Here is a 26,236-nt window from a genome sequence, read left to right as displayed (position 1 = left end):
TTATGCTGTCCTTGGGGCCATTTGTTTTCCATCTTTTGTGCAGATTAGAGTCATGCTCGCTGTGAGTCATGCAGGGTGGGTGGATGTCTACACTGGGTGTGGTGGGTGAAGGATCCCAGTGGCGCTTGTGGCTGCCAGCAGAGGAATAAAGCATCCAATTTGGCTTAAAATGGCATAAATGCAAATGAATGGATATGAAACTTTTATTATGATCATAGAGAGTTAAAAACAGCACTTTTGGGTGTGTCATTCCTATTCTCAACAGTAAGCATGAAAACTGATCCTTCAACAGCTGCACAAACATGGAAATCAGTTTAAAATGACTTATATTTAGTTTTGCATGCTGCTCATTCACAGAAAACGTGTTTATGTGTGGAAAAGTAGTGTGTGTTTATGTAACAACACAGTGGCTGAAGCCGTAGAGTCAGTAAATGTTCTGTTTCGACTTCAAATGTGTGCACCAGATGTGTTCCAGCTGCAGCAGGCTAGATTGCTTGCTGCATACAATATATCAGCAGACCCTAAAATGGTTTCACGCCTGCAATCCATAAAAAGAAAGAAAGAAAAAACACTCCCCAAACACTCCTTCTCATCCCACCTCCTCACAAAACTTTGCCAGTTTGGAAAAGTGACGACTCAAGCAGAAGCTACAGCAGCAGCAGCAGGGAGGAGTTCAACACTTTTCCTTTTTCACAGCCGACTATCTGTCTCTTCAGAGGTGAGTCAAGATAATTGGTTCCCTCAGGCGCTGTTTTTTTTTTCATTTTTTTTTTTCATGTTTTTTTTTTTTTTTAAATTCAGCTTTTCGTGCCGTCTGCTACACCTGCCTGCCAAGCTCCATTGCTGATGGGCGCGGCTGGGACCTGCGCCCAAATCTCTGTTTTGACTCGCCTGGGAAAGTTTAAGTAAAAAAAAAAAAAAAAAAAAAAGCACAAAAGGACGCAGGACTTTAAGAACATCCCACCACGGCGCGTCGACTTCATATATACACTTTATCTCTCCAGTGGACGGGATCAGTCGGTCCATCTTGACAGGAGTCGGGATTTGATTGTTGTTCGAGCTGGCTGAAGGTATGGATTTTATAACAACATAAAGTACACTGGAATAACTTGGAGTCTATATATATATATATATATATTTTTATGGTGGATGGTGCGGGTGTTTTTTTCCCACATGGCTGTTGCATCTCTCTACTAACTAATTGCACTCTGGGAGTTTGGTGATGGGCTGTCAAAGTCTTTTTTTGGGCTTTATAGTTATAGGATTTTGTTGTGTGGAATTGCGCAAAGTCCTCTAAAGTCCCATTAAAACAACTGAAAGTATACCTTTAAACTTGGCTGTAAAGTCTAGCAGGGGGGGTTTGGGGTCAGTTTTCCTCCGGTGATATATCTAGAATTAGTCTGTTATAGTGATCTCAGGATAGTTTTACATGTATTTTTGCCGTGCTATTTGCATCCCTGCAGGAGCTGACCAAGCTGTAGCACCAGCTTTGTGTGACTACAGCCTTGTATATATGCTGACCAGATCAGTTGCAGGTTATAATAGGGAGTATTGCACAAGCTTTAAAGAAAAGAAGCAGTGGGTGTATTCAGAAATGTTGGTTTTATTTTACTTTCACTAATATTTAACTTTTCTCAGAGCTGAAAGAAACTCTACCCACTTAAGTGAACATTGCACTTTACAGGCTAGATTGTGGTTTCAGTGGCCTAGGCTATGAGGAACGGGGGGAAAAATGCCATTCTTTGGCGTATTTCTGCCTTTTTATTTTCTAAATGTGATATTAAAGTGTGCAGTAAATGCAGCACATGCTGTTAAATGTCCTTGGCTGGTAGGGTGTGGTGAGAGGATGGTCTTTCAGAGCTGCTCTTTTGTTCTTTTGTTAGTCTTCAAGGACACAACGGGTATAGAAAATCTATTGAAATCTATAAATGATGCGTTATAAGCCCTGGATCCTTTAGTGTGATTTCCATTATTCACATGACATTTAAACATCTATAGAAAGGTATTCATTTTAAATACAGTAGAGGTGATGTCTTATACCTGATCTTTCTTTGGCCTACGGCATAATATTCAAGATCAGTAAAAGCAGGATTTTCAAGAGGAATTGGATCAACTGAAATATTAGATTATGTTTTTAAAACATGATCAAGTGACTGATGACATCTTTCTGTCTTCAGTGGCATGACATTTCCCATTGATGCAGTAAACATCAGATACAAAAGGCCCGATCTTTAACCCAAATCATTCCTGGAATAGCAACTGCTATTTTTGCCTTTTTTCTTCCCCCATTAAATGTTTGCTAAAATGCCATTTAAACCACAGTTACAAAAGAAGGAATAAACAGACTTTTATCAACAGTTGGCACAGTGTACGCATGACTGTGGTCAACATTTATCATCATCATCTCACCAGATAAAATGGGATGGACGAGTTAACGAGGCAGATGGACTTCTCAGGAGGCTTGTCAGAAGAAAAGGGTGAGAATTCTGAACTTATACATGATGTTTTTTAAAAGAGTTCACCATGTAAACAAGAGTTAAAGGGCTGGTTCACCCAAAACACTTTTTCATATGCAGATTATCGTACGCAAATTATATGGGTTTAAGCGAATTACGCCACTGAAATGTCTCTGGCAACGCAAAAATAATGTAAACGTGTATTTTCCAAAAACAATGCAGACCTCATTGTGGCAAGAGATATACAAATATGACTTCTCAAGTCAAAACTTAATGACGGATTGGCAAAGTCTAACTCTGTAGTTAAAAGACCCCAAAACACCTACACACGTATTTTCTTCGGTGATGCTTTTGTGTCTTTTATTTTGAGGGCTTACTGTCTCTAACATCATTGCATGCCTTCGCTGGTGTCGGTTTCCATTTCTGTTTCTCGCTCTCAGGGTATAAGTCATCCTCCGGGTTTTCCTCAAGTAGTCATAACTGAATGTAAAAGGGCAGCTCATCGTGGCCCAATGACTTTTGACACGGAGAAGGATGGGGAAGTGAAGGAACGCCTAATTATATGTTCGATGCTAACTGAGAAGAACATATAATCAGCCACCCAGTTGTCCTCATGTTCTTCTCTTTTTTTCTATTTGTCACTTTTAAAAGAAAGTTAAGTTTGTGTCACTTATACTCAAAACAGTTTGTCACAAAGTGATTTACAGAAGAGTTAAAGGACAGAGAGGAAAAAGACAAGATAATGTGGTTTGGACACAAACGCCTAAACATAGTTGGAAGATAATTAAAATGCCAAAATATTTTTAAGATGATTCTCATTGCTTCTCCGGGACTTTGTAGGAGGTTGTTTCGAAGTCGAGGAGCAACTTCATGTCCACCTTTGGTTTTAAACAAACAAAAGTCCCTAAAAGGAAGGAGAACGAGGAGGAGGACAGGAGCGAGGAGGCAGCAAGAAACAGAGATGGAATTTACGATATCTGTAACTGTTAAAACTCAACAGGCTGCAGTTGGAGAACAAAATGCCTCCTAGTGGAAGAAGGGTGTTATATTAGTATTCATTATCTGCCCCCACTTCATTATAAACACAATGTGTTTTACACAAACTTTATTAAATTAATTCCTCACACGTTCTTTATATCTAACAAAGACTTTAACTGCCTCTATGTATGATGAGACTACAGTGGTGAACACATAAACATGTTAACGTCAACAGCATGCCAAGCCAAGTTTAGGGTTGAAGGTTAATTTATGTCCTTAAAAATAGTAGTAGCCCAATAACAAAGCTGTTATTTCATACTTTATCTCATGATAACAATTAAACAATCTCCATTCGTCTGAGCAAACTCTATCTGCAGATAGAGGCCTTAAGATCCGTCTGAAAGCTCTGGAAAAAAAGTTTGTCTGTAAAAATCAAAGCTCCCAGAAAAGACTGACATGTAAGATATACTATATCTAAATTAACACTAACTTGAACAAAAACTACTTAAACATTTACAGATGATTACTCTAAATATTCCGATACATTGGAACTACTTGCTTATAGGCATCTGTTATAAAGAGGTTATAAACTGCAACTAATGGCTTTAGATAGTTAGTTAATCAGTTACAGTACTAATGCGTTGCTAACAAGCTATAAGCCTTTGATGATAAGAACAGCTTTTAAGTTGCCAGGTTGTAGAAAATCTCTCTGGCTGAGTCATTAAAAAGTTATTGCTTGAAAATGTAATGAATGTTTAACTCTCTTATAAACCATCAAGTCAGCAGTTATACCTGTTTGTTAGTCTTTAATTTGCATTAATACGAGGCTGCAGGTTTCTTACTGTCTAATAAGGGCTCTTATAATGATGATAATATTCACCCATTGAGCATGTATATGTTAATGTTAATAACTTTTTAATAAATTGATTGTGGTTCAAGAAAGTCAGAGGTCAACCGTCCTCCTGATGAGCTAAAGAGTTAGAAAGACAAAGCAACTGCCCAGCTAGAGGAGGATAACCACCAACCTGGCAACCCAAACGTTGTTCTTATTATGACCTATGATTGATATTTAGCATTAGTATTAAATGCTTTGTTATCTATTAATGAAAACTGTTGTTTTTGCATTTAAACATAAACTATATGACAAAGTGCTACTTAAAGTTTTACAACAGCGCCTCACCGACGCTAAATCCATCAACACTGTATCAATCAAAGTCACATCTCAACTCTGGAAGCGTAAAAAAATCATCACCGTGCCAGTCACTCAACACTCCAGCCAACAGTTGTAAATAACTCTCAGGACAATACAGAAATCATTTTCTTTCTTTTTCATGTGCTCAGTTGTGACAGAAAGTGTAATCTCCACGACCAGACTGACATCTCTACCACCAAGTGAGTGTCTCTTTCTTCAAGTCACGCTTGCTTTAATTATAAACTTAATGCATAATACAATAATTATAGCCGAGCAGCGCTAAAGGAAGTTCCCGATGAGTAACTGCTTCTCCTTGTTTTGCTGTGTGTCTTCTGGTTGCTAGAGGGAACAAGCGGATCAAATCACAGGAATATGTCCAGCAGTGCTGGTGGGCTGGGCTTGGAGAAGAATGTCTTAACCCAGAACAGCAGTGGAACTTATTTCTCTTCATGTGAGAGCAAATTTCCACTCATGATCCAAAATTGGGAAGTTGTGGGTTCGTCTTCGGACAAGTTTTGGGATGATGAATGTTGTATTTTTTATAAACCCCAGTAGAAAGAAAGAGAAGTACTATTTTAGATTTTGTTTCACATCACTTGCAGTTTTTATGAACTTACAGTTCTTCCCTGCATTTATTTGATTGGTATAGCTGCAGGTTATTTCAACATTTTTAGATTTTGAATACAAAATGTATGAGGAGCTTAAATATTATGATGCTTTGTTATAGATTTAACTACCCGCCAGTATACCTGTGCACAATTAGAGCTGACACAATTTATTACAGAGTTTATTAATCAAATAGTCCAAATCATTTGAGGATAATTGGGAATGTTTTGATGATCAGCTTTAAAAAATGTAATGCCTAAAGCATGTAAAATTTGAGGATTTGTAGATTCCTTATTATTATTATTATTATTATCATTATTATAAAAAATATTGTTGTCAAATAGTCAAAAACAAACAATGTGAAGGTGTCAGATGTTTGGCAAACCCATCAATCAGTCATTCAATTAATTGAGAAAATAAACATAATTAAAATAAAATTTAACTGGCCATAAATAAAAATAGCTCCACCACAACCAACTTACTTACTTACACATTAACTGAAGTATCTGGATACTGAATACCACCACTGCCCACAGCTTCCTGTGATTTCCTCGAGAGGAACTAAAACTGCCAAAGAAAAGATTCCTGCAAAGAGCTGTGTTGTTTTGTTCTCATCATCAGGAGAATGGACACAATATGAATCAGTAAACTTACAATAACCTAGAGAGTCTTATAGTCAGGGCGCAGCAGCTCAGCTGAACATGCAAAATGTTAAAACGGGTCTGCAGGTAAGCAAAAAGTTAAACATATATGGTGAGTAAAGTTTAAAATAATAAATAAACATTTACTTGGGTGTCAATGGATCAGTGCTTACAGTCATTAATATTGTTCCTACATGGAAATTCCAGCCCAAATCAATGACTATTCACAAACCTGACACAACTAATTAATCAGAAATAACTGACTCCTTCATTTTGTAGATCTTTCCACAAAATAAAACAAATAATTGGACCTGTGAAATATAACATTACTGAAAATGTATATAGTTATACCGTTGGGTAGTTAAATAAACAATGCATTATACTTTCATCATATATTTTTTACTGAAATAGTGGAATAGAACTAAGTAAGTAAGTAAGTACTAAGTAGCAAGTAGCATGAAAAGGGCATAATGTCAATCACCAGTGAGTAAAATTATTTCTACTTCACCTTAATGTGACTCAGGCATATATTTGTTGACGTGATCAGGTTGCAGCAATTCAAAAATAACCTGCATGCATCTTCCCCCCAGCTTCTGTAGGTGTGAACACCAGCAGCTACAGCTCCTCCTCAGGAGTTTACCTCGGAGGAGACTCCTCAGGAGGTGATGGAGGGGGGATCTTCATAGATGGAGAGGGGTGGGGAAGTGCAGGAGGAGGCGGAGGAGGAGGCGGAGGAGGAGGAGGAGGAGGAGGAGGAGGAGGAGGAGGAGGTAGCAGAGGGGGCGGCAGTTATCTCGTAAGCTCGGTGTCAAAGGTCAGGTCCAGCTCGTCGGGTGGTGCCAGGAGAGTGCAGACTGCTGGCTCATCAGGAGGCCTGTCGCCAGCTTTCCGGGAGAGGAAGACCATATCCAGCCGCTCAGGAGGTTATGACGGTGAGATCCTGTTAATAAAATAATTTGGCATCAAGAAGAGCCTGAAACAGAAGTTTGAATAAGTTCAGGAAACGCCTGTGCATGAGGGTGCTGTTAATATCTCTGTTTCCATTGTGTTTTTTGCTTTTTTAGGAAGTTCCAGCGGTAATTCCTCTCCAGAGTTCACTCGCAAAGATTATGGAATCTATTGTAAGTGAGAGTGACAGCTGTATGCGATTATCTTTACTATTGATTGCACAATATTTTATCAGGTTTATCCTCATATGACTGTGTGTGTGTTTATGTTTATTTTTTGTCCTGTCTGTTTTCTTTTTCCAGGCTCCGGCACATCAAGAGGGAGGAGCGAAAGCAGAGGTATTTAATAACTGTTTTCCCCTCCTCTTCTCTCATTATTTCTGCTCTATCTGACTCTGAATTGTCTTGGCTTACTTTTTTATTAAACCAGGATTTCTTTTGTCTATTGTGTGTGTGTGTGTGTGTGTGTGTGTGTGTGTGTGTGTGTGTGTGTGTGTGTGTGTGTGTGTGTGTGTGTGTGTGTGATTTTTTTCCCAGAGAGCGAGATCAGAGCCAGATTACAAAGTGCCTCCCCCTCCGCCAGCAGATGTAAGACCACTTAAGACACATTAATCCATTTGCTGTTGGTTATGTAACTCCTCATAAAGCAACAAAGCATCTTTATTTGAGTGTGTTCGTTCAAAGAACCACATGGATAGTGGAAGATTTTTTTACTGCAGGGTCACTTCAGAGCAGTATGCCTTTTTTGAATTGCGTTGCTTTCAAATGCTTTGGCTCAGCAGAGGACATTCCTTCTCTTCCACCTCTCACATGCATGTTTATGTCCATGAAATCTCAATTAGTAACACATGTGCAGTTCCCCTCAAGACAGAAGGTGTACAGTACATCAGCACAAAGAAAAGCATGAGATTTAAACAATGAGGATCACGGGTTTGTTTGCAGTATGTTCATGTGGGGAAAAAGTGGCAGGGCCAGATTTGTGGTGGCAACAATGGCACACATGAGTCACTGTTTGCGGCACCACCCTTTAAAAGCAAAGCAGTGGAGATTCAGAGTTTTACAGACGCTGATCGCTCCCCCTGCTGACTAAAGTGCATAACTGTTATTATTCACATGCCATTCAGTGCCACCTTAACCCTACCTCAACACAGCTGGGTCTCATATTGCTGTAGTGCATATTATTCAGTGGTGGAGGAAGTATTTATCACATTTACTTTGGTAGAAATAGCAATCCAACAGAATGGAATTAGTACTGTGGGCCTACTCAAGTACAACTTTGAGGTACTTTTACTTAAAATTTTATGCTACTTTATACTAAGTTCACTACATTTGTATAATTGTCCTTTTTACTCCACTACATTTGGCAGATCAGTCTCTTTAAAGATTTTAAACACAAAAAACATGAAAAATGCATAGAGTATGATGCATTGTTACAAATCAGACTACCTAAAAGTAGGCTAAAGCATATTAAACAATTGTGTACCACCTCCATCTACTATAATATTAAAGGATAATGCATCCGTTTCAAATCCAACACTGACATCAACCCATCTTTACACGTTGGAGCAAACTGACATGTAGAAACACAGAAAAACTGAAAAACAAATGAAAAAATGTTTTTACAACTCTTTTATGTGAAAGGAGGGAAGAGAGCCTCTTGGTCAAAAGTGTAGGCCTTTACAAAAAAAGATAATCTACAAGCTGGAGCGAGTCTATGATGTGATGGGGTGGGGTAGTTTTAAGGAAGCCCAGGGTTAAGTGAAGCTGATTAAACAGCTTGCCGCCCCACCCGCGCACCTGATCCCTCTGTTGTAATCAAGCATACCCACCCAGACAATCAAAGGGAGAGAAAGCTAGTTGGAAGAACTCTAACTTACTTGTCTGATTGAAGCACAATTTTTGTCTCCAATACTTTTGTACTTCTACATTAGTTAAAATGATGGGGTCAGGACAGCGTCATCAGCAGTTACCGCCGATTAGCACAGTGTATCCAGGCAACTGTTAGCTAGCTAACCCTAATCAGAGCACAACCATAGAAACATAGTAGTAGGAAATACTCAATTACAAGTTAAAATACTGCATTCAAACTCTGTACTCAAGTAAATAAAGAAAAGGCTATAACCACCCACATATACTTAAGTATTGAAGTTAAACATACTGATATGAATTACCACTTTTAAAGTATTATTGTTGTATATTCTGTTGCCACACAGAGAAAGCTAACTAGACAGCTAAAGTAAGCTAGCTTGTAAGTTAGTGGCTAGCCTTAGCTAAAACTAAAGCTCAGTGTACCTATTGATTTATTGAAACATAAACTGATATTTCGCCAATTCAGTTAGTAATTCGACATCATTTATTGAAGCAGAAACAAAATCCAATCATGATGGAGGAAAAAAAACTTAGCTTAAACTGTGCTAAAGCTAACTAACCAAGCAGATCTCAGTAACTCCCATCTAAGCTTTGGACTCTAGTGAATTTCATGTGATTTGGTGTGGTTAAGCTACCTTTAGATCACATACATATATATATTAAATTGTTAACGTGTTGTATTGATTTCAGTATACATTTTAAGAGTGCTCAGACTGACAGGTCACCTTGTGCAACAGAGATTCATCTTATTCCTATACTGACTGTAAATGAGCAAAACAAAGTTTATTTTCTTGAACAATTTATTTCAAATGGAAAAGAAAGCTGAAAGAACACTTTTTGTTGCTAGATACTGTATTTTTCCTGAAGATTAACTGAAGGCAGAGTGCAGTAGTAGTATTTTTAGGTAGGCCCTATTGAAATGAAAGCATTACAAACTTTGTTACAAGCCTTTTTTCTTAATTTCACTGCTACTATAGTTACAGCTCTCTTTCTGTAGTGTAGTTTGTCTGTTCAGTAAATATAATTGAGAAAAAGGTGCAATATTTCCCATTGAAATTTAGTAGATTAGAAGTAGCATGAAATTAGAAGTACCTCATTTTGCTAAAGTACAGTACTCACCCTCATACTAATCTCATGCACTTAAATTAATTGCCAAGAGATATTGAAGTTTTATATTTGGTAAGCATTGTTTGTGTAACTTGTTTTGCAGGGACGGAGCTGGATGACGTGAAGAAGCTGCTGAAGGGACGCTCCTGCAGCGTCAGCCCCACTCGCTCCTCCAGCGCCTCCACCACCCTACCTGTTCCTAAAAAGGCCAGCGTTGAAACCAAGACCGTCTCTGTGGCCTCTCAGTCGGGTATATATACGCTTACCAGAGTCGCACACATGCACATACTCTACATGCACAGACACTTTGTCTCCTGCCTAAGGATATGTGGTTTAAAATGGCCTCAGTTTGTGCCTTCATGTATTACCATTACATCTGAGTAACATAGCTAGTTTCCTGAAAGATAAATGTAAACTCAGGGGTCAGTATTTCCAGAATCCTGAAATTCTTCTCTGCTGTGCGATCAAAATGACACCTAGTATCACCTTTGTCATTTTGGACAACACAAAAGGAATATATCAACACATTTTTATAAATGAAAGTAAAACACACCTCACACTCTTTTGTTATTCTCTTTTCTTTCCTGTAGGTTCAACTTCATTTGGCTCCGGTGTGAGATCAGCTGGCTTCCATACCATTGATACATCAGGCTTTTATGATACCGGTCTGACATCTGGGCAGTTTGACACTGGTGTAAAATCAGGCCAGTATGATACCACTCTGAAATCAGGCCAATATGATACTGGTGTGAAATCAGGCCAGTATGATGTTAGTCTGAAATCAGGCCAGTATGATACTGGTGTGAAATCAGGACAATATGACACCAGTTTGAGATCAGGGCAGTATGACACCAGTGTGAGATCAGCCCAGTACGACACCGGTGTAAGATCAGCCCAGTATGATACTGGTGTGAGATCAGCCCAGTATGATACTGGTGTGAGATCAGCCCAGTATGACACGCTGGACGCTAGACTTCCTACTTTCTCCTGGTCCACCTCCACCCTGCCCGCTGCCTCCACCACTGTGGTCGCTGGCAACACCAGCAGCTATGCGTACCAGGCCGGCAACAACAACATGTCGGGAGGACCGTCGCCACTGGGCCTCACCTCACCTTCGTCCTTGTCAGGTGAGACCAAACGTCCCTTGAACATGACCTGTTACCTGCAGGTGAAATGTCGTTTTATTTGTTATGTAGTTGTAAGGGGTGTTTTATCTCTACTGGCGCTATATTATGTGCTGTATATGGATATAGTTACACATAAATGAATAAACAAAATATACAAATGAGCAAACACTTTTAGGGTTAGTTTTATTTTAATTAATATTATTTTTGTTTGTCTTTGTTTTGGTTTTCTTTTTGTTTTGTTTTGTGAATATTCATGTGTCCTGTGTGTGTGTGTGTGTGTGTGTGTGTGTGTGTGTGTGTGTGTGTGTGTGTGTGTGTGTGTGTGTGTTATTTTATGTAATTTAATCAAATCAAACCCTGCGTTTCTGTTTACAGTTTACGGCTTTCAGAATAATCTGGCACCCACCTCTCCCAGTGTGCTCACCACCAGTGGAGGCAACGCTACCATTGGAGGTAAGCCAGCTTTTACTGACCGTTTCCACTATATCTTACATCCTACAATAATACAAAATATTACCTCTCTTAAGTAAGTGTTTAACTTTGTGTGTTTGTAATACAGGTTATGGCGTTCAGAAGAACTTGTCAAATGGTGGTGGTGGTGTCGTCAGCTCTGGAGTCTCTACAAGTAAGTCTGCAGGTTTTAATTTAGTTTGATTTTACGATCTAAATTTTTTAAATCACAGTCCAAAACTATTCTCAAACTTAAATGAGTCCTGACTGTCTTTTGTCACTGGCAGCCACTAGATCCCAAGCTGATGATTCATATAAGAAAGACTACAAGTTCCTGATCTCCGAAAAGGAGAATGTTCCAGTCAGGAGGGATGCAGAAATGCTCATTTTGGCTAAAGACAGCGGGAAGCAATTCACCAGCAGCAGCGCTCTGATTGGAGGAGGTGAGTCAGCTCCTTACTGCCTCCTTCTGGAGAAACACAGAATTTTCTCACAATGGGTTTCTCAACTTTTGGTAGACCCATTTCCCCACGACCACAGCAAGTTGTAAAGCATTAAAACCGTGTACAACTTTTGTGTTTTAAATAATAGCATACCATGAAGCCTTGATATTGGTCACTTAGAGGCTGTTAATAGACAGTCGTGATCCCATTGTGTAAATGTTCTCAACATCGATCGAACATTTCTGTTCCTTAAAGAAGAAGCATGAACAACATGATCAGAATTTTATTAACATTTACAAGTGTTTCAAATGGTTAGATTTCATCTATGATTTTAATCAGAACAGGAACTGAAGTACTATCACGATTACCAAATTTATTTGCTGTCTTGGGGTCAAAAAAAAACATATTCACTATTTATTCTTCTATCTTTCTTCCTCCTTCTCTCTTTAAATTGAAGATATTTCCTTGATTATACGTACTTTTATTCATTTTATTCCTATTTGCTTTTTTTGTCTTTGTTGATAAAGCCCCCTCTGTGCACTGTATCACATTAATTGATCATTAATATTGTGTGTTTTCTCATTCTTAAGCTATGTGTTTTGGTTCTTCTTGTTAAAAACAATAAATAAAATAAAAATAGTATTTAAAAAAAGTGTTTCTAATTTTACAGGGTCGATATCAGGAGATTCAATGAAGAAAGAGAAGCTTATTTCAAGCTACAGTGAGACAATGCCACTGAAGACAGATACAGGCAACTCTTACTGTGAGTAGTTATAAAACCATCTAAAAACCAAAATGCTTAGATTCTAGAAATAGATAAGTGATGTTGAATGTATTTCTTCATCAGATGGATCATCTGGAGTTGTAATGAAAGACAAAGCCACCTATGCAGGTATTTTTGATTGTTCTGTATGTTAATATTTACATGAATAATGAATATTTTATTGTTTAAAAAGTAAGAATTTTACGCTCTTCTCTCCGTCCTCAGAGATTCACAGGGACAGCGGCATCTTCGGAGGAGGAGGACTGTGCTGCTGCTCTGACGCGTGTTGCTCTTGGTGGAAATGGCTGCTGGGTCTTCTCCTCCTCTCCCTGCTCCTGCTTGGACTCCTGTTTGGGCTCATTGCACTGGGTAATTTATACAACACATTGACGTTTAATAGGGTACAATAAAAATCTCCCTAAAGTTAAAACCTTAGGAGTCATGGGATACCTCTGCAAAGAAGAGCCTGGGAGGGACTTCTTTTGAAACGATAAAATGTGTTTTTCAGCTTTTACAGGCTAGTGAGCATTGTTTCACAGTGCTGCTAAAAGCTGTGGGACCGTAAATGTAATCCCCTCCCTGGAAATTTGATCTGTGGGTACTGTTCTACTGCCATAAAGTCGGTCTGGCATGCATTGTCAGTGGAGCAGCTCCAGAAATGGTTGCCTGATGACATCAGAGACTGCAGTTTGTTTTTCTGTAGGAGAAAACTTGTTGATGTTGGTTTATCCTGATAAAAATGTGAGAAAAAGTGAACCATTTACAACCTCTGATTTGAGGTATACTTTTACTTGTATGTAAGCTTGTGCATGCAAAATCCTGTTGAGCAGGTACTGACTGATAAATAATAAAGTTATCTGTTAATGCGATCCTGTACAGGAGGCCTACATACAATAGACTATTATTTGTAGTTCCTGAAGCTGAATACAGTAATGTTCAACTGCTCTGTAGATGTTAAAGGCAGATCCCAAAAATATGTTCCTACATTTGTTAAAATATGAATCGATTAGTAACAGGTTCAGGAACTTGTGTGTCAAATCTGAACACACAGACATGATGCACATATTTTTAGATTCACTGGGAATTTAACTGTCCATAGACATCATATACATTGTGTCCATCACAAATAAATGTCCAAAAATCTGCTAAGAAATCCTAGAAAAAAAAAAAACATGCCGGAGGATTATGTTTTTCTTCAGTATGGAAGTAATCCAGCGATGTATATCTGTAAATCCATGGATGCATTGCAGACAGAAACTGCTTATAGCTATATTGGCTTATGTTTAATGGTGCCGATTTACCACCATGTTAACAAATATAGGCTCTAAACTGGGATTCAAGTTTAAGCCCACTGCTTGATAACTGACTCCATGGCAACACACTGCCTCTTTGGCTGCTACAAGCTAAGTGTTGTCTATTAATTAACACAGTGAAGTAAACATTAACCTGCTCTATAATGAGGAACATTTGCTATGTATTTTATGTTATATTCAAATATATATGTTTTGGAGTCAAACAATGTTGCATTCATTATCTATGTCTTTTAGGAGGGCTGTTTTATTATTCTATATTGTTATATGCTTATGTTATTATCCTCAATCAATTATATAGTTCACCACCCCATTCCAAAATATACTTTTTTGTGTTGATTAATTCTATTCTCCTTTCTACAGTCTAACTTGGAATTCAGTTGACTGAAAGTCAGTCAGAAGGGTGCATTTAGGTGCAGTCCTTTAGATCCCCTGATGAGCATTTAGCTTGTAAATGCAATACTGTTTTAATAGTAACAATAATAAACTTTTTTTTATAGCACAATTTAATGCATGAATGAAACACAGACTGCTTTACATAGAAGTGAATGCTAAACAATCCTACTGTTTATCTTACCAAATGTTGACGTCTCTTTCTCAGCTGAAGACGTGAGAAAGCTGAAGAATCGAGTGTCAACGCTCGAGGCAGAGTCCTCGGTGGCTGCTGCTCGAACCAGCCGGCTGTCAGGTTCTTCCAATGACATCAACACCTTTGGGGTCGCTGGAGCTGGAGCTGGAGGTTCCTCCCACACTGACAACACACTGGTCCTCGGCGCTGGAGGTGGAGGCTCGGGCTCCAAAACACGAATCGGGATTGCAGCTGGTGCTGGCGGCTCTGCTGGTGGAAATGACGACATCATTGGAGGGGGTTCTGCTGGCACCGGTGTGGGTGGTGTGGCCCCGGGGGCCACCGGGGCTGGTGCTGGAGGTGCCGGTACCAGCTTCAGTGGCAGCGCAGGTGGTACAGGTTCTAGTTCCAGTGGCAGCTCTAGCGGTACTGGTACTAGTTACAGTGGCAGTTCCGACAGAGGTGGCAGTACTGGTACCAGTTTCAGTGGCAGCTCCGGCAGAGGTGGCAGTACTGGTACCAGTTTCAGTGGCAGCTCTGGCAGTGCCGGTGGTACCAGCTTCGGTGGTGGCACCGACCTCGGGACCGGAGTGAGTGGAGGACACATGGACGCTGCTGCTATTCAGTTGACGATCCAGCGGATGTTAAGAACTGAGATGCAGTCACAGTCATACAGAGGTACTGCACATGTACACGGACTTCATGAATACACAAACACACGCACACCCTGCATTTAAGTTCACAGAACTGTTGTTTTCTGTCTCAGCTTTTCTAGCATCGTCAGTGCAGGGAGAGAGAGGACTGCCTGGACCTAAAGGTGAAATTAAAGTATTTATTTCATCAAATCTAAACATATATTATTTTTTAGAAGTAAATTAACATGAGTGTACTTTTAATTTTTTCAGGGGACTCTGGACATAAAGGTCAGGAAGAAAATCAATTATCTTAACTGTAATTCTGTTGGTCTGTTGCATTTCTTTATGTCAGCTACTGTGGACTGTCATCATAATCAAATGTATGTTTTAATTATCACAGGAGATTCTGGTTTCCCCGGAATTCCAGGTGAGCAATGATGATTTATGTTTTCATTGAGTCATTTCCAGTATTGTGCTATTTCTTAGGACCTTTGTGTGGCATCGTAATGTTATTTTACTGACCATGACCTTTGACCCCAGGTGTGCCAGGTGCAATGGGACATGCAGGCCCTGAAGGTCCAAAAGGACAGAAAGGAAGTCAAGGTACAGACAGCACTTCAGTTCAAACTGCATCGTGCAACTACACTGTTTAGCTTATTAACAGCGAGGCATTTTATCTGTGTGTAAAATGTCTTTATCAGGTGATCATGGACAGGATGGGGCACCAGGCGTCAGGGGGCGCGAGGGCCTGGCTGGCCCCAGAGGTGAGGCAGGACCTCCAGGCTTTGGATCGAAAGGTGACAGAGGTACGGCTCGGATTCCCAGCAGCAACATAGTTTTTGTGTGTTTTAGTGATACTAATGAGACCTAGTTGATCTTGATTGTGCCACTACAGGATCTCATGTGTTTGTGTTATGCAGGTGCCCCTGGGGATCCTGGGTCAGTTGGACAAAAAGGTGAGATCATTGAACATTTCTTATTATCACTTACAAGAAACATTCTTATTGTGTGTGACATTTCTTTTTGAAAGCTTTAATTTAATTCTCAATGATATCATATCATCCATCAGTCGGTAAATGGACTTTCCTTTGTATAGCGCCTTTCTAGTCTTCCGGCTGTACACAACATGTCAACATTCACCCATTCACACACATATTCATACACTGATGGCAGAGGCTGTCATGCAAGGTACCAACCTGCCCATCAGGATTTAAATGAATACAAATTCATGCACACTCACACACTGATGTCACAGCCTCTGAGAGTAGTTTTGGGTTCAGTATCTCCGCCCACTTTGACATGTGGACTGGAGGAGTCGGGGGTCGCTGATCTTCCAATTAGAGGACGACCCGCTCTACTTGTGAGGCACAGCTGCCCCCAGTTTTGTATAATTGCATAATAACATAGGAATAAGTGAAACACCCAAAAAAACAGATGAAATAAAAAATAAAGTAAGGTAGAATTTACTTACTTTATTTTTTATTAATTAATTAAAGAAAAAACCCAAAACAAAACAAAAAAAACCCCTCAAAGAACCTAACCAATTTGAGTCATGGCAAATAAATTAACTATACATCCACATATATCTTTTGTCTAGGGGTGACACACAATTGTCAATTGGGTGTTTTTACATTAAATTACCATTGGTTTTACTTAAAAGGTGCATTTGTAACTTTTTATTGCCTCATTGTGAATGAACCACAAACGGCACCAGATGGCAGCATTGAGATATCTTGTGAATAAAGCCTCCATATTGAGTTGTGAAAAAGCAAACAAGAGCTACCTTGAGGTAGACACATGCAGTAATTAAGAATGGAAATGCCCCAATGATGAATTCTAGTTTCATCTCTTTATCTTCTCTATTACAATAATTTATTTTGATAATAACAGTTCTCACTATTGCACCATTATCAGTAATATATATATATATATATAAATAATTAATTTAAGTAATGTCAATAAAGTATGAAAAAAGACAAAGTGTTATTTCTTTTTGCAATTTTTAGGATAATTAGGCTTTTATAAAACCTTTATTCCAATGTTAGTTTGACATAAGTTAATTTATTGTTCTTGTTCACCATTGTTTTTTCCTTTCCAATAATTATTAATCTATGATCTAGGTACAACTGGAGTTCCTGGACTTTCTGGAACACCAGGTCAGTTTCTCCCGGTCATCATCATCATCATTCATGTGGAGCATTACAGTGACTCCAGAAACACTACTGTTTGCATTGCCTTGACTGGATCCCTTTGCATTTACATAAACTGTTTTGTTTAACGTCAACTAGGTCTTCAGGGTTTCCGTGGCGAGGCAGGGCTTCCTGGGCCTAAAGGTCGGTCACATGGACTTTGTTCAGTTGAAAAATACACTGAAATTCATTGTTAGTTTATTTAATATACTATAATGTTACTCACAGTCGCTCTTGTCCCTCAGGTGACAGAGGGCTTCCTGGAACTCAAGGACTTAAAGGTTTGTTGTAACTACTTCAGTTTCTCATGGGACTTGTGGGTTCAGTGAATGTTTTTAACTGTATTTTAATTAATGTTTATCTCAGGTGATCATGGTGACACAGGTCTCAGAGGTGTGAAAGGTCAGTATAGCTTTGTGAATCAAACTGTATTTAAAGCTGTCAAATCAGCATGTTTTATACTCTGTGCAGCTTTATAAAACAGTTGTCTTTCTCCTCAGGTGATAATGGTTTACCGGGGCTGCAAGGGCTAGCAGGAGAGACAGGACCTAAAGGGTCAATGGGTGAGTCACATGACCTCCAGCCTCAGATAATTAATAATGATAATGAACTCTCAGACACTCAGATTATGGTTTTGTGATTAATTTAGCACTAAGACTCTAGGCTCTACAGCTAGCCTGGCCTCTGTCCAAACACAATTCACACTTCAGCCACCAGCACCTCTAAAGCTCACTAAGTAACACATCAGATCCTGTTTGTTTAATCCAAACAAAAACAAAAACAATGTGCTAACATGACAATTAGCTTTTTACGGGGGGTTGTCTGCCGGACTATTTCTTGGCTGGAAGCAGTAACTTCCTGGAGTGTCTGTTGGTTGCCTGGAAACTGCTCAAAATGTTGAACTATTACTTCAATGTGACTTAATTATGGTGAATTAAGGTGATGAGTGTGATCACAACAAAATATTCAACCTTCCACCAAAAGAAGAAAGCACTTTAAAATTGTGTATAATCATCTCATTTTGTCTTTTTTTATTTGTATGCATTATTTATTTAAACAATTAAGATACATTAAGTTAAACTTACTTTATTTCTGAACTTGTTATTGTTATGTGAACACACCAAGACTGATTTCAATGAGGCAGTCATAAGAGTATTACATAACATAATCCTCTTAGTCTTCTTATAAAGATAAGATAAAACTTTATTTCTCCCGAGAGAAATTGCTGTGCAGCAGTTGCAATACAAAGTATGACAAGTGTCAGTATAAAAGTACAATATAATAATATTATATAAAGCCTCTTTTACTCTTAATTAAAGGAATAACAGACACTAAAAATACACTCTCTGTTACACCAACATTCGGTTTTTAGAGTGACTAATAGATTGACATTGAGTATAATTGTTTTCTTTACTTTTTATGTTGACAGGTTTGACTGGAGCCGATGGATTGAAAGGATCAAGAGGTAAATGAGTCATTATACAAGTATTACAGATACATCTATTTAAATGTTATTTTGATATGCACAATGAGTTAACATCTGAAATATCACTCAAAACTGTCATTTTTAACCCTCAGGTGATTCAGGACATGCTGGGCCACCCGGACTCAGAGGTCCTTCTGGGCCTCCTGGAGATGCTTCACTTCCAGGTAAACTGAGCCTGATCCTGCTCTTATGAAACTGGATCTTCAGCTATTTCAACATTATCATTAGTGGATGATATGATAAGATATATTCATGATACCCCCCTACCCCTTATAGGAACTCATGGGCTTCAAGGACCCCCAGGTACGACTAATATTTATACACCACAAATTGTAGATTTCTTATTGATTATGTGTCACGATGCTTTTGATGCTCTCAACACCAAAAATGTACTTGTCTTTAATTTTAGGCATACCAGGGAATCCAGGAAGACCTGGAGCTAAAGGTACAGCTACTGTTAAATTCAGCTTTCTTGAGGTCCATCTGCTACAGAAGGTGCATGCTGTCTAAAATACCACATGTGCTATTAATCTGATGTTCCATGTGTCTCGTCTGTTTTAGGTGAAACAGGAGAACCAGGAAGAATCATCAACGCAGGTAATAGATCATGATAAAAAAAGATATTTAACATATATTTGATTAGCTTATAGTTTGAGGATATCTAACTATCACTTTTATTTATTTTCCAGCTGGCTCCACGTCTGTCGGCATCCCTGGACCACCTGGGCCTGCTGGCCCTCCCGGTCCTTCAGGTCCTCCAGGATTATCAGGTCTGACCCTTGACAGCTGAGAAATTAGCCAGATGGTGTCCTTGGCATTTATCTTGCATTTAAGCCCTGAAATACAGCATCAGTAGTAACAATACTTATACTTTGTGATTTACCTCCTCAGGTCCCATTGGCCCTGCTGGTCTGCCTGGCCAAACTGGTAGGTCGCTGTAGATTTTGCTCATCAAGGAAGCTTTTATGATCAGATATGTTGCCATCAGTGTCATGGATGCTGCGTTGTTTGTTTTCACAGGTGCTAAAGGTGACAGAGGATATAAGGGAGAGCAGGGAGAACAGGGAATAACCGTGAGAACATCTGAAAGTCTAAGTAGCTCAAGTAAGTAGTTTTTTTGGTCTGGTTCTCTTTAAGCCATGGGACCTCTAAGTGTTTAGAGGTGAGAAATTACCTTTGGCATCTGTGGTTTAACATTATTCGCTGAATACAGGAAGAGCGACTACTATGTAACTTTTGAGAGAAAAATAAACAACACAATTTGTTAAACTCAGGTGTTGTGATGCTACAGCCTTGATTGGTCTTGTATGACCAGTATCTCACAGTGTTGAAGGAAGTATTTAGATCCTGTACTTAAGCAAAAGTAAAAATAACAAGTAAAAGTCATGCAATTTAAATCTCTCTGAAGTAAAAGCATATAAATGTGATCAGCACTAGAAGTATTGAAAGTAAAAGTACAAATTGCCGACAAATTGCCACTGTGATTGTTATATCACATGTCATTAGATTATTATTACTCATTTTACTGATGTAGTTGGTTGAATTGGAACTATTCTTTTAAACATTTTGTGCAGGACTGCAATTATTGATTATTTCTATTTGTGGGTTAATCTGCTAAACATTTTCTCAATTAATCTATCGATTCTTTGGTTCATAAAAAATTGTAAGAAAAGCTGTCACAATTACCCAGAGCCCAAAGGGAAACCTGCACAATGCTTGTTTTGTCCAAACATTACAACCACAAAATTATTAGAAGTAAATTACTTGAAATGTGTTCCTAAGTAAAATACTCTAGTACTAAATTACATTCTACCACTTATAGCCTATGGTAGCTAATGCTAGCAAATAATAAAGAGTACAAAGTCAGTTTATTGATGGTACACATCTGTACTTGTGCTACCGTTACTCTACATGTTAGCATTTAGCATTATCCTGTAGTTGTAAACTTTAGCCACAGTGGACGCTGTTCAGCAGAAGTTACATAGAGTTGTTTAATGTAATCTTCTACGTTTTTAGCCTGGTTTGTCCCTCTCTATACACAAGAACACTGTTCATTACTTAAAAGTATGCGTGTCTGTTTCTACTTTAGGGTTCAGTGCCAGTGGAGGTTCAGGACAACCTGGCCCACCCGGCCCACCGGGTCAACCTGGACGTCCAGGTAAATAAAACCCAACATGCTTTGTTGCATCATTGTGAAAGACGACATCTTTAATGATTGATGAATGACTATAGCATTTCTGTAATATTCTTCAAATTACTGTTACTGACTGTTTTAAACATGTTTCCATTAGGAGATTCAAGACAAGGACCCCCAGGACCACCTGGGCCACCAGGTTCTCCAGGCAAGTATTTAAGCTCATTAAATCCACAGTTTCAAATATGGACTCTGAGGCTAGTGGATCATAATTTGGTATTATCCATTATTTATATTAAACTTTATTAATCTTTTTAAGGTTATGGAAGACCAGGACCTAAAGGAGACAGAGGAGATGCAAGCTTTGCATCCAGCTCTGGTATGATGCTAAATCTAAACTTGTTCTCCGTCTTAACGCGGGTTCGACTCGTAATTAGTAGTAATAGAAAACTTTTTCAACACCGCTCTTCTTACAGGAACTTTCTATACTGGACCACCGGGACCACCAGGACCTTCTGGGCCCAAAGGATCAACAGGTGATCTTCTGACTTCTGTGAAGACCTCATACTGTTAGCTTCATTTAAAGGAACTTACTCTCGTTTAGTTTTAGTAACACTTTTATATAACGTCTCCGTTGTTATTTTAGGTTCTCCTGGACCAAGAGGATACCAAGGTAAGTGACTCACTTTTATTTCTCTCACGAGCATTTCTGACTGTTAGTAACAACACAGATAGTTTCAGCCTCCCTGTGATCAAATACTTCCCATGAATAATTTGCTTAAATGAAAATAAATAACTTCACAAAATGAACATTGGCATCATCATGTGTGTCTCAGGTGAACCAGGCCTGGCAGGTCTGCCGGGTACCCCTGGAAGACAAGGAAGCTCTGAAAGAGGTCAGCATCCAAACAGAAAATTATACAAAATCACATAAGAATGATATTAGAGAGCCACATTTAAAAATGCTTTATGCACACGTGTGATATACGGTAACTGTATATTTATTTATTTATTACAGTTTCGACTTACAGTGGAGGAAACGGGATCCCTGGACCACCAGGTCCACCGGGACACCCTGGAGCCCAAGGAGTTAAAGGTACCAGCACCTCAAAATCTGTGAATGCAGTCAATGTTTTATTGTCTGCATTGTCTGAGTAAAAACCAAGCGTCACATGACAAAAATGCTTTTGTTGTTTCTATTTCTAAGGGGACACTGGAGCTCCTGGTATTCCCGGCTCTTCAAGAGGTAGAGACAATCATGATCACAATAATACACAAAGTCAAGAGTTTTTATTTTGTAAAAGCATTAGTAGTTCACAGTGGCTTTAAATGTTCGTATTTGTTTGTTTTTACTATCTTATTTTTTCCTCAGGCTCCATCTCAGTCACCTCAGGCCCCCCTGGCCCTGCAGGTCCTCCTGGCCCTCAAGGCCTGCCGGGCTCCTTCGCTACTTCTAGTGAGATGCGTCTATACATCAATGACTATCTAAGTAAGAGGTTTTCTGAAGCACAGTTCACACTCTAACAGGCTGACACGAGGAAAGAACAGAGTATGAACAGGTTTTCTTTGCTCTGTGCAGGTAGAAGCAGACAGTCTAGTATCCCCGGACCTCCAGGTCCACCTGGGCCTCCAGGAATCCCCGCAACCTTTTCAGGCTCTATTGACGACATCTCCGTTCGTATCCTTGCTTATCTGCAACGTAAGCCTGCGCTTCTCCCCAGGATGTATATTACTAAATGACAGTTGAAGGACTGTTTATGTATGGGGCATGATTATGGCAGGATGGGGGGCCACCACTAACTGTGTTCTGCATTTCAGGTTCTGGCTCAGGCCTCAGCATTGGTGTTCAGGGTCCTCCAGGACCACCTGGTCCACCTGGACCTGGCTCTGGGTCCATGACGGTCAGCGGTCTCATCTCCTTGCTTCAGAGTAAGTACAATACCTTCTCCTGCTGAGCCAAGTTGATTCAGATACATTTATTACCCACACAGCACTCTACTGTCTCTGTAAACTCTTTCAAATCATCGTATTTGATTTTGAAGACAGAAAAGTTTGAGAGTTTGTTTTTTCAGGGTAATCTCCAGCTAAACTATGTCCCCATTCTGTGATCTGTCTAGGAGATGATGTGAGGAGATATTTGTCAGGACCACCAGGGCCACAAGGACCACCGGGACCACCAGGGCTATCAGGAGGAATTTCAAGCATTTACAATATTGAGGAGATAGCCACATACGTCTTCAAAATCATGAATGGTAGGCATAAAAACAATAACCCTGGAACTAATGCCTGTACTTCTTTAATTAGTCAGTCAGTCAGTCATTAATATTGCTTTTATTGTCATTTTCAGAGAGAGGGATTGCTAGAGGTCCACCCGGACCACCCGGTCCTGCTGGGCCTTCTGGTGCAGGGGGCTCTGGCTTCACCACCGCTACGATTGACTATTCTGCACTGATAAGAAGTAAGTCATTTGTGTTTTCCGTTGACAAACACCATCTTGTTGTTGAGCCGCGATAAGTTAGTCACTCACACATCCATCTCAAAAAACAAAACTTGAACTTCAAACTTGTTGTATCTTCATCTAGATTCCGACTTCCGCTCTTGGATTAACTCTGCCGTACAACACGGTCCTCCTGGTCCTCCGGGTGTCGCGGGGCAACCTGGCCCTCCTGGTCCTCAGGGGCCGACGGGAGTCTCCACTGCCACTGTGTACGGGTCGGGAGGTCGAGGCTACAGCATGGAGGAAATTCAGCGTTACCTGCAGAGTGAGTCTGACGGAGTCAATGAACATGATGTCTTGTATAAACTGAGGCAACATCTTGTGGCTCAGATTCACATAGCAAAGTAATTTAATGGTTATGTTAAATTGTACAACAATGAAAAACACATCAGGTTGAATATGTTTCATTACATTTAATGCATTTAATTTGATAATTTTGATTTAATTTGAATCCATCCTCATCGTAGAACTAATGTTGTTACACTGTATACAGTACAGTTCAAAGGGTAATAATGATTGAATCTTTCTCAGCTTCTGGTTTCAGAGGTGTTCCCGGCCTTCCTGGTCCTCAAGGTCCTCAGGGACCACCGGGTCCATCAGGCAGTTCCAGTGGATCAATTTCCTACAATGGAAACTTCCCTCGGGAGAGTATCCGCGCTGAAGTCCAAGAGTATCTGACCAGTAAGCGCCTAACGTCCCACACAGACACATTAAAGGCAAGTGAGCACAGATGAGCGTAGATATCACCAACGACCTTTATCTCTCAGGTGACGGTGTTCGTCGTGCCATCATGGGACCTCCGGGACCTCAGGGACCGAGGGGTCAGAAGGGAGATCGTGGAGAGCCGGGTTACAGCCAGAGCTACATGCAGAGCCAGAGCTACAGTCAGGGCGACTCTCGACACGGCTCTCAGCGCAGAGACATCGATATCAGCAAGCTGACTGAGACACTGGACTACTCCAGCGTCGCCATTAAAGTGACGGACCTCATCAAGAGTGAGTCGAACCTAAACACCCCCGTTATCTCCCCTTTATTTACAGTGCAACATGAAAAAGATATTCAACTTGTATTTGTCTTAAATTTACTAAGATTTTGTAGATATGCTCTACTCTACTTGTACTACTCTAAATATGCTCCAACCACAGGTTCCATAATGCTTTGGGGATGTTGCTCTTTCTGAGGATATCATTATTTTTAGATGGCGCCAGTAAACGTCCATACATTTGCTTAGAAATCACAGAAAAATACATATTTAGAACTCCAAAGAAATCAAAGAAATCCAATATTAGTTGTCTGTGCATCTTTGAGTGCTCATAGGTAATTCATCATATTTGAATGGTGCTGATTTAAATCATTTTAACAAGTATCAGCTAAAAACAGAGCTCAAATTGTTGCCCAACGCTATCAATTTTATCTAAGAGTCAGACTTCTGACTTAAGTGAAGGATCAGAGTTTGTCTTCCTCCTCCGGTCAACAATGATGATGAGTCTCACTTCAGTACTTTGATACACCCACCCTCCTCTAGATCAAGGCCTGCTGCAGGAGTATCTGGTTGAGGGTCCTTGGAGGTCCAACGTGAGAGCGATTCAAGGCCCCCCTGGTCCACCTGGCCCCGTCGGACCAGCCGGTCAGAGCCGCGTCATCGGTGCCTATGGCAACGTCACAGCTGACCTCATGGAGTTCTTCAGAAGTGAGGATACAGAGCTATGATTTTCCATATACTGTATCGAGTTCAACCTTCCAGCAATAGTAAAACCAGACTCATGTAAGCGTAGTTGGAAAATGTTGCTTCATCATGACTCAATCTGTGCTTCTGCTCTTGCGCAGCGTACGGCACCATCCCCGGCCCTCCAGGAGGCCCTGGACCCAGGGGTGACAGAGGGCACCCAGGACCCAGAGGAGAAAAGGGTACATTTAAACACAGCTGATGAAACACAGCGTATTTTACAGTTTACTGTTTTTAGTGAAGTGATTGAGACAAGCAAGTCTGATATTTTCTTCTGCTTGCAGGTGATCCAGGGCGCCCAGGTTTAGCGGGACTACCAGGGACCTACACTGTCCAAATTCCACACAGAGTGCAGAAGAGGGATGCAGGTAACTTAAGTCAAATGTTGTTAAATCACATTAAAAAAAAAAAGTGTTTCAAACACGTAACTGCATTTTTTTTCATCCTCTGTAGGAGATAAAGTGATTGCTCGCCGTCATCGTCGTCACGCCAGCGGTGGCTAAACGTACTACTGGATAAAGTCAGATTAATTTTAAGTTTTTTAAGGTGTTAAGCTGTAGCAATGCAAGTAGTCAAAAAGCTTTTTACTGTTGCCAACTGTAGAAAAATCACAGGACAATTTGAGTAAATAAAAGCAGCCAAAAATGCAATCAGTCTCTTTTAAAACAGCTTCAGTAGAGGCGCGGATTCAGCTGCTGCTCAGTGTCTTTGTCACACAGACTTGATTCTATTTTAAACATGGGTGTATAATGTTTACTTTTATAAGTTAGCTTGCAATCAAACTTTATTTCCAGGGAAAGCTTTGTTTAAGAGAGTATCTATTTTTAAGCAATAAGTCGCTGATATTTTAATTTGCACTTTGCTTCTTTTCCCACTGCTCGTGTAACTTGAGTTACTGGTGTATGTTTTTCTTTTCTATTCTGTCTTTTGAGGATTATGTTGTATTGAAGACTATACAAGTGTTAAATGTTGAGTCAAGGTAAACCCTTCAATTTTTCATAAAATACTGCAATATTGGCAGATTATCCACATAAATCTAGCCATACTCCAGCCTGTTAGTTACCCATTCACCCTGAACAAATTATTAAACAATTTACATTTGTTAAATATAT

At 39.7% G+C, this 26,236-nt stretch overlaps 1 protein-coding gene across 2 annotated transcripts; it reads left to right on the top strand.

Moving 5' to 3' along the window:
- Nucleotides 1-632: 632 nt before the first annotated feature.
- Nucleotides 633-25,667, top strand: LOC129092813 (collagen alpha-1(XVII) chain-like). Of its 2 annotated transcripts, none has more exons than XM_054600837.1 (57): nucleotides 633-718; nucleotides 802-1,070; nucleotides 2,413-2,477; nucleotides 4,776-4,826; nucleotides 4,970-5,077; nucleotides 6,464-6,805; nucleotides 6,938-6,994; nucleotides 7,124-7,159; nucleotides 7,358-7,408; nucleotides 9,900-10,046; nucleotides 10,387-10,923; nucleotides 11,299-11,376; nucleotides 11,483-11,548; nucleotides 11,661-11,816; nucleotides 12,487-12,579; nucleotides 12,664-12,708; nucleotides 12,805-12,948; nucleotides 14,491-15,135; nucleotides 15,224-15,274; nucleotides 15,363-15,380; nucleotides 15,493-15,519; nucleotides 15,633-15,695; nucleotides 15,794-15,898; nucleotides 16,013-16,048; nucleotides 17,213-17,248; nucleotides 17,381-17,425; nucleotides 17,527-17,562; nucleotides 17,648-17,683; nucleotides 17,782-17,844; nucleotides 18,711-18,746; nucleotides 18,860-18,931; nucleotides 19,044-19,070; nucleotides 19,177-19,212; nucleotides 19,329-19,364; nucleotides 19,457-19,537; nucleotides 19,659-19,694; nucleotides 19,788-19,871; nucleotides 20,857-20,925; nucleotides 21,059-21,109; nucleotides 21,221-21,280; nucleotides 21,378-21,437; nucleotides 21,548-21,574; nucleotides 21,738-21,797; nucleotides 21,920-21,997; nucleotides 22,109-22,147; nucleotides 22,274-22,390; nucleotides 22,481-22,600; nucleotides 22,720-22,830; nucleotides 23,019-23,153; nucleotides 23,249-23,359; nucleotides 23,484-23,663; nucleotides 23,930-24,079; nucleotides 24,166-24,393; nucleotides 24,924-25,088; nucleotides 25,226-25,306; nucleotides 25,409-25,492; nucleotides 25,578-25,667. In XM_054600837.1, the coding sequence occupies exons 3-57, from the start codon at nucleotides 2,423-2,425 to the stop codon at nucleotides 25,625-25,627; spliced, it is 5,511 nt and encodes a 1,836-aa protein (XP_054456812.1). In that variant the 5' UTR covers nucleotides 633-718; nucleotides 802-1,070; nucleotides 2,413-2,422; the 3' UTR covers nucleotides 25,628-25,667. The 2 variants fall into 2 exon arrangements, with proteins under 2 accessions (XP_054456812.1, XP_054456813.1); XM_054600838.1 differs by having other exon boundaries at nucleotides 2,359-2,477.
- The last annotated feature ends 569 nt before the right edge of the window (nucleotides 25,668-26,236 follow it).

The sequence above is a fragment of the Anoplopoma fimbria genome, chromosome 6, assembly GCF_027596085.1.
Source record: "Anoplopoma fimbria isolate UVic2021 breed Golden Eagle Sablefish chromosome 6, Afim_UVic_2022, whole genome shotgun sequence".
Lineage (NCBI taxonomy): Eukaryota > Metazoa > Chordata > Actinopteri > Perciformes > Anoplopomatidae > Anoplopoma > Anoplopoma fimbria.
This window is presented reverse-complemented; position numbering and strand designations above follow the sequence as displayed.